This window comes from Gossypium arboreum, chromosome 13, assembly GCF_025698485.1.
Source record: "Gossypium arboreum isolate Shixiya-1 chromosome 13, ASM2569848v2, whole genome shotgun sequence".
In the NCBI taxonomy this organism is placed as follows: domain Eukaryota; kingdom Viridiplantae; phylum Streptophyta; class Magnoliopsida; order Malvales; family Malvaceae; genus Gossypium; species Gossypium arboreum.
The window spans coordinates 1,230,702-1,241,307 of record NC_069082.1 but is presented as its reverse complement, the minus strand read 5'-3'; the positions used below and the strand labels follow the sequence as shown (position 1 = coordinate 1,241,307).

At 30.4% G+C, this 10,606-nt stretch overlaps 1 protein-coding gene across 1 annotated transcript; it reads left to right on the top strand.

The window, feature by feature from the left end:
• The first annotated feature begins 3,208 nt into the window (after nucleotides 1-3,208).
• LOC108462417 (ent-kaurenoic acid oxidase 1-like) lies at nucleotides 3,209-6,710 on the top strand. The gene is made up of 8 exons (XM_017762365.2): nucleotides 3,209-3,441; nucleotides 3,990-4,467; nucleotides 4,872-5,135; nucleotides 5,574-5,663; nucleotides 5,783-5,861; nucleotides 5,966-6,072; nucleotides 6,219-6,340; nucleotides 6,549-6,710. The coding sequence occupies exons 1-8, from the start codon at nucleotides 3,209-3,211 to the stop codon at nucleotides 6,661-6,663; spliced, it is 1,488 nt and encodes a 495-aa protein (XP_017617854.1). The 3' UTR covers nucleotides 6,664-6,710.
• The last annotated feature ends 3,896 nt before the right edge of the window (nucleotides 6,711-10,606 follow it).

Sequence of the window (10,606 nt, the reverse complement as noted above, 5' to 3'; positions counted from 1 at the left end):
TGCATGCTTTGCAAATTTCTTTCATGCACAATGGATTCTGTGTAGTATCGCCAATCAAATTCTATGATAGGGAGAATTTTTTTTTTATTCGGTTTATGAAGACTAATTAGTGGGAGTCCCATGCACTGTTTTTAGAATTGGATCGAATCAGCCGATAAAACTGGTTGGACAGCTAATCAATCAGGACATCTGTCTGGAAAAAGGAATTGAATTGGTTGACTCGCGAATCGGTTGAACCGATTAAACTAAATTTATTTATTTTAATTTATTTTAATAATTTATTCAATTGAACCGATTAAACTTGTTAAACTGGGAAACGTTGGTTTGAACAGTTTGACCATCAATTTTTGTTTTGAAAACCTGAATGTTATGTGTCTTACATTGCATCTAACACTAGCTAATTGATAGGGACACAAGTTGTGAAGAAGATTTCTTGTATGCAATAAACAAGTGTTTGTTTTTGTTGTTGTTCACTTAGGGTAGGGTAAGGACTTGTCCAAATTTGAATTCGGAACTTAAGTTATTCAAGTCATTTATCATTGCATCAATGATTAAATTGAAAATTTTTATAGTTATGTGACCAGAACATAAATAAATTAATAATTGAATGAGTACTAATACAGTTTACCTAATATTTATTCTCAAACCCAAACCCAAATATATCTTCCAAGCCCAAACCCAAATGAGTTAGAACCCAAAACAAAACTTATTATATATCAAATTTCAAGTCCCCATAGTTCACCCTAATACTTCTTGTGGGTCTTATCTTCTTCTAGCCCCTCCATATCAACCCAAATCCAAAAAAGGTACTAACAATTATAACGACTTCGATCCTATTTTTCTTCAAACATGAATTCTTAAACATAAAGGTATAATCCTTTTTTCCCAAATCATTGAACCTAATTACAATATAATTAAATCATCGAATTGCCAATTGAGTCTTACCTCGACTGGCATGGATATTATTGTCAATATCATAAGACGTGGGTTCGAGTGCATTGAAGTCTTTATCCTCTTATTTATGGGTTGGGAAGAGGTTATGAGTAGTTTTAGGCATTGTGTTAAAAAGAGGAAATATGATAAGATAATTAAGAATAAAACTAGATGTAGAAGCATACGTAAATCTGGTGATATGATAGAAAAGTTGACGTATATGTAGTTTGGAGGACAATAATCATAATATATAACTTCGCATATTAATCTTAATTTATAATTAGTTAACCACGATTCAAATTTATTTATTATGTTTCTACACATATTTTACTCATATCTTATTTAATAATTAAAACCCAAAACTCTTAATCGTGTTAAATCATTTTTAATTTAGACTAACATTTCATAAAAATAATAAAATTCAAATTAGTACTTATTATATATATATATATATGTCATGTTCACAAAATTTAAAAATAAATCCAAGTATGATGTGTTTCTATGTTATAAATACATAAAATATAAAGTTGAAATAAATTATATCACTCTTCACTTTGCAAAAATACAGAAGTGAGGGTAGGTGTTATATGCTAAGAGGGTGTTGTGATGGATGATGCCACAATTCCAATTAACATAAACGACAAACAACATAATATCGTATGAGCTATGAAATCTTCCTACATGTATAGGAATTTAAACATTTAAAAAAAAGGGGTTTATACACAAATTAAACCATTAATAATTTGATTTGTGATAATCAATGCATTAACCTTGAAACCGTACATGTTAAGAGATGAGACAAAAGAAAAGATATTGTATATGGTTTGCAGGTTTGGTGTTGATTGTAAAGACAAAAACCTCAAATAAACAACAAAAGTGCCAACATAGACGGCAAGCTCACCCTGTTTGTTCTAGAAAAATCTTCTCCATTATATTTGTTTATTCAATTAAATTAACAATTATTATCAATTCTGTTGATTGAGTGTTAGCTCGATTGGTATGGGTATTGGTGTTAATGTAAGAGGGTGTGGGTTTAAGTGCCCTGAAACGCATTATTCTCTTATTTGTGGATTAGGGAGAGACTATGATTAGTTTTAGGCATTGTTCTCCCATAATCAATAGATAATTTATTTATTCAAATAAACAAATACAAATATGTAATAATGGTAAGGGTGAGTTATATTTGTGACTAAATTATCAAGTATATGTTTTGGTCACTTAACTTATAAAAAGTTACAAAATGGTCATTGAACTATTTGAAAGTTTTTATTTAAGTCACTAGGCTATTAAGTTTTCTTTTTTTGAAAATCTAATTGGTGAGCTTCAAGCAGTAATTCGACGATTGGTACGATGGATCAGTATTCAACGATGAGTAGAAGAACATATCTTAGAGCCAAGTTCATTTGACGGTCAATGTTGAAAATCGAAAAAGAAAGCTGTTTTGATTTTGGTTCGCAAATTTGTGACGTTCAAAGTTCTTTCATGAAAAAATTGAACTACAGAAAAGAAGGAGAAAGAGAGCTTCTAATTGATGCAGACAATGCGTATAGAGAACGGCATACAACAACATTTTTAATAGCCTAGTGACTTAAATGGAAATTTTTGAATAGTTTGACCATTTCGTAACATTTTAAATTTGAGTGACCAAAACAAAAACTTATTAATAGTTTAGTGACCTTGGGTGTAGTTTATCCACAAAAAAATACAAATATAAATATTTTTTCCCAATGTATCAATTGGAAGAAGCCGAGTGATTAATCCTCGGCATTCTATAGGCCCATTAAAAGGTAGACGTTGGTTTTGAGTTTTAAAATTGCTCTATACCCAGAGAGGATCGTACCCTCGATCATTGATGAAGGTAGGAGAAACCCTTAACATCTCACCTAACTCCCGTGATTAAATACAAATATTTAATTATATTAATTTTTATGTTTTTTAATTAAGGAAAGAGGCAAATAACATCTAAAGATCAAACTTCTAATTGTAACATGATGTAAACTAAAAGTTCATTTCAACTATAGTGGTTATATATATATATTTATATAAATCTTGCAGTAAAAGTAAAATTTTATTTATTTACCAACTGCTTTCTTTTCTCCACGTCACTGTCCTTACGTTCCCCAAGTGCTTCATCTTTCTATTGCTTAGATATATATATATATATATATATACATAGTGGCTTTAAAAGCGATTTGAGAGCTTTTTTAAGTAGCGAGACCCATTTCATTTCATTGAGAGAAGTGAGTGTGCAGCAGTAAAAGTACTCAGACCAGCAATGGACATGATGGGTCCGATGTGGATGATGATCGCAGTCTTAGCGATATTAGGTGGTTTAAAATGGGTCCTTAGGAGAGTAAATTGGTGGGTTTACGAAACCCAGTTGGGCGATAAACGGCACGCTTTGCCGCCCGGAGATTTGGGGTGGCCTTTTATCGGCAACATGTGGTCTTTTCTCCGAGCTTTCAGGTCCAACGATCCCGATTCTTTCATTGGTTCCTTCGTTTCTAGGTGAGGGTGTAAATAAGATACATGTATTCGTAAGTTTAACTGGTAAAAAAAATCAAACATGATTTAGTAATCATCGTGTCATGTTCTAGCTTAGTAATAACTCAAACAGCTCATAAATCTTAATTCGAGTATGAAAATTGATAAATAAATTTAATTAAATTTAAGCTCGAGTAATTTAATTATATTTAGTTCGAATTTAAAAATAAATATTCCGTCAAGTTTAAACATAATATTAAGCTTCATATATCAAGTGAAGCTTAAACTAATCGGTATTTGAGCTCAATTAGACTCAATCACACCTCTATTATTTTGATATAGATTTTTTTATTTACTTCTTAATTCGATTGAAAGATAGAGGCTGGCCTTCTTAAGTCACTTTTGTCGTCACTTAAGTTTTATAGTAATACGTTGTTTTTATTCATGGCTTTAGCTTTATCGGCAAAAATTATAAGTTAGGGCTTATTTAAAGAAAGTGTAATAGTTTAAGGATTTTTTCGTATATATATTTTTAATTTTTTGATAGAAATAAAATAAAACAATTAATGCAGATTCGGACACACTGGAATCTACAAGGCCTTCATGTTTGGGAACCCAAGTGTAATCGTTACCATGCCCGAAACATGCAAAAGGGTATTAAACGACGATGATGCATTCAAGCCGGGATGGCCTACTTCCACCGTGGAACTCATTGGCAAGAAATCGTTCATCGGCATTTCTTACGACGAACACAAGCGTCTCCGCCACTTGACAGCGGCTTCCATTAATGGACACGAAGCGTTGTCCGTTTACATCCCGTACATCGAAGAAAACGTGGTATCTACCTTGGAAAAATGGTCCGAAATGGGAGAAATGGAGTTCTTGACTCATCTCCGAATGCTCACTTTTAGGATCATAATGTTCATTTTTCTTAGCTCGGAAAGTGAAGAGGTAATGGCAGCATTAGAGAAGGAATATACCGATCTCAACCATGGAGTTAGATCCATGACTATCAATGTCCCCGGATTTGCTTACTATAAAGCCCTCAAGGTGATGCATGATTTCTTTTAAGTACTTTCTTATATTTCAATTGCATGCATGTGAAGATTATTAATTCTAGCAAGTTGCTTATAAATATATATTTTTAATAGGTAGAAATTTTTAGTCAATAAGATTTCTTGATCATCAAGTAATAGATTAAAAAAGAGAATAGGTTTTTAGCTGAGCATGAATGGCAATCATGCAATCCCTTAAAAACTTTTCTTTTTACGAGAAAGGTTTGCAGCTAAGACCATAATGAATAATGTAAAGTAGAGGAATTGAACCACCTTAAATGTTATTATTTTAATTTATCTCATGTTGATTATATTTCTTCTTACAAATTCTCAACAATTAATTATCATAAGCTACATGTATATATAGTAATGGGATTTTGTTTGTTTGGGCCAATTCAGGCTCGGAAAAAGCTAGTGGCAGTATTCCAATCGGTGGTGAATGAGAGAAGAAATGAGAGGAAAACAAAGAAGTGGTTAAAGAAGGAAGACATGTTGGATGCATTGATGGAAGTGAAAGACGAGAAAGGTGAAACATTGGAGGATGAAGAAATCATTGACATTATGTTAATGTATCTGAATGCAGGCCATGAATCTTCCGCCCATACCACAATGTGGGCCACTATTTTCCTCCAACAACACCCTCATTTCCTTCAAAAAGCAAAGGTATATATCATTTTACATGTTGTCACCTTTTTATTTTTAAAATAACCGTTAATATAATTTTCAGTCCTTGGACTTGACAATTAGGTCCATTTTGGCACTTATGTTTTTTTTCGGTCCACTTTGATCTTGAGCTTGGTAATTAAGTCTATTTTGATCCCAAAGCTTGGTAAATGTAGAAGTTTGATGATATGATATTTCGAGATTGTGCCACACCATCACTTGAAAATTTTTAGGTGATGATGTGGTACAATCTCGGTTACATCATTGAATTTTGATGGAATCCAAGTTTAAGTATTAAAATAGATAAAAAAAATACTAATACCAAAGTGGATCTAATTATCAAATTTAAGGACAAAAGGTTATATTAACCTTTTAAAGTAATTAAGACTTTGGACATTTTTAGAGCTAGGACTTGACAGTAAAGATAATGTTGTACAGGCAGAGCAAGAAAGGATAGTGAAAGAAAGATCAACAACCAAAAAGGGTTTAACCCTACTGGAAATTAGGGAAATGAAATATCTTTCTAAGGTACCTATACCTCTTTGTGTTGTTATTTCAGTGAATTTTACATGAGTGATTTTTTTTTTATGATATGGGGAGTATAGTTTAGAACCTTTCATTTCAGTCCATTAATTTGATATTTGAAGGTGATTGATGAGACACTTCGCTTGGTAACATTTTCGTTGACGGTATTCCGTGAGGCACTAACAGATGTTAGTATAAACGGTAAGTATATTGTAATCCTTTTTAGGGATAAAGTAATATTTAGTCTTTGAATTTGACAATTTTTTAATAGCGTGGCATCATGAATAAATTTCTCAATTTTTCAGGTTATGTGATACCCAAAGGATGGAAAATCCTAGTGTGGTTCAGAAGCATTCACTTGAATCCTCAAATTTATCCAAAGCCGAAAGAATTTAATCCTTCTCGATGGGATGTAAATTTCATAAATTAAGCTTTTTCATATTTTTTATATTAAATTAACCAATGTTTATTTTTTTCTATATATGTATATATTCATCAACCATAAAGCATATAAAAATAATCTATTTAATTAAAAACTAATTTAAAAATGTGGTGTAGGATTATACAGCCAAAGCAAGTACTTTCCTTCCCTTTGGAGCAGGAAGTAGATTGTGCCCCGGAAATGATCTTGCCAAGCTTGAAATAGCCATTTTTCTTCATCACTTTCTCCTTAACTACGAGTACGTTATTTTGTGCTGATTTTGTTGGAAAGACTTTATTTGAATACTACTCGAACCTCAACAGGATTAGTCTTAAATCGTAAAATGGATGAGTTCATCCTTTGTTATACCCCAAAAGTGCAAAAAGAATTCATTGTTTTGGTGGGAAAACATCCTTTGGGTTCCATGAGATTGATAATGTATGCTTTTCTTGTGTGGTGTTTTTCAGGTTGGATCGGGTCAATCCCGAAAGTCGGGTTCGGTACCTACCACATACAAGACCTGCAGATAATTGCTTGGCAAGAATCAAGAGACATAACACCTTCTCCACCCAAGAAAGATAATTGGAAATTGATAATGTTTCCTTGTGTCAGAAGCAACATGCTAGAATCAGAAGGAGCGAAGCGGAAGAGAGAAGATTATGAATGCATTAATAACTTTGTTAGCCCGATACAAATGTATTGTTTGTACATTGCTATTTATGTATATATACACATAGTGTTAAGACATAAAAGGGATACTAGATCAACGCAATTATTCTTATGGAAATCAAATTACAAACAAATCTTAATTGTAATCAATCACTAATATGCAGTATCTCCTAAATTTTCTTGGCATTCTTCCCTGAACTTAAGATGGTATAGTCAAAACTAGCCTGGTTTTGTTCACTGAAGTATGACAGAGGCCGGGAAAATGTTGCTTCGTGAAAAAATCAGCTGGCTAGTTAGATAACCAATGAAAAGATGATGTATGGTACGAGTGAAATGACAATCTATCTCTATATGTTTTGTTCGCTCATGGAAGACATTGTGAGCATTTGCCTGGCACTGAGAGTCATAGTGCATAGACATAGCAATTGTCTGAGGAACATTCAAATATGCAAGCAACCAATGAAGCCAATGTAATTCAACAATAGTATCAACAGGGGCATGGTATTCATTCTCAATGCTCGAGTAGTAGGCTAACATCTATGTTTTACTCTGTTAAGAAGTAAGAGAATCACCGAGGAATATGCAATAACTAGTAGTGGAACTTAGATCTGTAGGATCACCGCTCTAGTTAATATTAGAATAAGTTTATAGTTCAAGAGAAGAATTTATTGAAAGATGAAGACCATGAGACAAATTGCCTTTGACATAGTGTAAGAAGTGAAGATTAACAATATAATGAGTACTTTGAGTAGTTGTCATGACCTGGTTGACCTAATGAACTGCATAGACAATGTCTAGACGAGTAATAGTAAGATAAATGATACCACCAACAAAGAGATTGTGAAAAAAAAATTAATCAATAGCCCTTGGGAAGCCAAAGTAATGACTATTGTGGAATCAAAGGATTTGGAGCATGGATAAGAGAAACCAAAGAACGTGGGTGTTGCTATAAAATCCTCCATTCATGAGAAAAGTGATGATGATCATGATCATGAAGAGGAGGAGGAGATGGTCATGTTTGTCAAGAAATTCAGATATAATTGTTATTAATAATTTTTATCATTTAGTAGAAGAAGATAAAGAATTTAAGATAATTCATTAAAAGCATGTCACATTAAATCTACGATAATTCTTAATTGAATTGTAAATAATTATTGTTTTTTAACTATAGTTTATTCAGTATTATACGAATTGTTATAATAGTCTAAACAAAAATTAATTCAGGGTCTCTTCGAATGAGCGATACGTTTACTTACAATTAATATAAATACAACGATGATAAAATTAAATACTATAATGTGAAATAAAAAATACCTGTCCAAAAGCGACTTTGGCACACATAAGTAGATGTTATCAATTTCAACACCAGATATGATAGTACTCCACTGGTTTCCAGCTCAAAGTAAGCTTTTAGAGATGAAATTCAATGGGTTATAATTCAAATTTTGAATTTTATAATTATTTTTTATTTTTTAATTTCTAAACCACGATGCCTTTAAATCTGTAAACGGAAAAAGTAAAACAATTTTTTTTTAATATTTTTGGGAAGTGGAATAAATTGGAGTAAGTCTTATTGTTCCATTAGTCAACCTATGGGTAATCCAACTCATGTCATTTTCGTCAGCCATTTGTTTTGAGAAATTTTATTCAAGATCACTAAACTATTTATAAATTTATATTTTGGACAGTTAATTTTAAAAAATTACAAATTAGTCACTCAATTGTTTGCGCCGCCTATACCAATTGAAAAGCTCTCATTCCCTTTCTCTTTTATAATTCAGATTTTTTTTTATGAAATAGTTTTGAAAGTTACAAATCTGCGAACCAAAATTTAACTATATTTTTTCTCCTATCTTCAACACTGATCGTCAGGTTGACTTGGATTTAAGGTATGTTCTTCTACTTATTGATAGGTATTGATTCATCGTTTCGATAGTTGAATCGTTGCTTAGTGCTTGCTTGTTGGACTTCTTAAAAAAAAAAAAAACCTTAACAGTCTAATAATTTAAACGAAAACTTTCGAATAGTTCAATGACTTATATAAAAACTTTTGAATAGTTCAATGACCATTTTGTAATTTTTTTAAGTTGAGTGATCGAAACGTTAACTTACTATAGTTTAGTGACATTGGGTGTAGTTTTACCCTTTTTACTTTTAGAATTGTTTTTGTAATGACTTAATATACTATTTGGTACCTTAATTTAACTTGAGTATTCAATTTTGTATCTAAGTTTTTTTGTCCCAATTAAAATTTGATACTTGAGTTTTTCTTAATGTCAATTAAGGACCTGAGTTTGGTTTCAATGTTCAATTCAATACCTAATTTTTTTTGTTCCAATTAAGCACTTATTTTTTTTTTGTTATTTGAGGACATGTATCTAACATTCATTGGGTCACATGATATCTTTTGATTTTGGTATTAAATTGAAACAAAAAAACCCAAATACTAAATTGAACATTAAAACTAAACTCAAATATCAAATTAACTCTCTCTAAAGCTGAAAATGTGGAAATTTGCAAAATAAACAACAACTATAAATTTATTAATAATTAACTATTCTACACATAATTTAGAAAACGATGAAGAAATGTCGAAAAGAGTAGATATAGCATAAAAATGCATAACCCTAATTCAATAAAATAATAACAAAATTTATAATCAATTTTAAAAATTAAATTCAATTAATTTATATAAGTATATTTAAAATTTTAAAAGATTTGACATTTACAACATTTTCTTTTAAAATTATTTTCAATAATGTCAAATCTAATAATTTTTTTGACCAAAATCAAATCTAAGCTTGCTTTATTTAATTTTTGTTTGGTCATCTGCCTTATTTAAAGTTCAAAAATTAAAGGTTTACCAGATACATATTAATAATATTTATGTAAGGCGTGAATGAAGGGTATATGGATTGTATTTAATTTATAAAGAACAACAAAATTTAAGGTTTAATTTTGCTTTCAATCCTTGCAATCATCACGCATTTGAAATTTAATTTTGCTAAACCGTCCAAAACCAAAATTATAAAAATATTGAATCTAAAATCTTAATGTTTTCGATTCTAAACCTGGAATTGTAAGGTTCTTCGAATCATAAGAGTAAAGAAAGTTCCGTTTGGTTTTTAAAAACAGAAATCATTTTCATTTTCAACGAAAATGAAAAACATTATGAAAAATGTGTTTCGTTAAAATATTAAATTTAATTTTGTAAAATAAAAATGTGAGAATTAAAAAATAAAAGGATTTTCAGTTGTTTTCACTATAAATGTTTTGTAAAATTGAAAAAATTGAAAAAAATGTTTTAAATTTAAATGATTTGACCTTGGTTTTTTTTTTTTCGCCAAAAATGATTTAACTTTGGCTCAAACACGTATAAATGTAGGAAAATATTAGAATGTTGGGTAGGTACATAGTTATCAAAACATGTTTTTCATGTTTTCATTATAGAAAATAAATTTTTTCTCTATTTACAAAACATGTTTTTCAATTTTCGAAAATAGAAAATGAAAATATTTCTGGAAAAATATTCAAAGTATAAAGATTAAATTGTAAAGGTATAAAGAGTATAGGGCCAAGAATACAATTAAACCAGAATTAATATTTAATTTAAATCCAAAATCGAAATATTCAAACGGAAAATTAGCAAATTAGCTGACTTATGGGTTCACATTTCTCAATTTCCCATGTTGCTTGCAATTCCATATTCAATACCTTTGACTTTTGATCATATCTTTTAGTTTAGAGTAGAATTGGACAACATTATTACACCATACATCTTCACCATCACTTTTCTTTTTATATATATATATATATGTATATATGTATGTATGTATGTATATATATATGTATGCAT

Coding starts and splice junctions, on each gene's coding strand:
- LOC108462417 (XM_017762365.2), top strand. CDS start 3,209: ATGGACATGATGGGTCCGATGTGGATGATGATCGCAGTCTTAGCGATA. Junction 4,468..4,871: donor CTTACTATAAAGCCCTCAAG/GTGATGCATGAT, acceptor GGGCCAATTCAG/GCTCGGAAAAAGCTAGTGGC. Junction 5,664..5,782: donor AAATGAAATATCTTTCTAAG/GTACCTATACCT, acceptor TGATATTTGAAG/GTGATTGATGAGACACTTCG.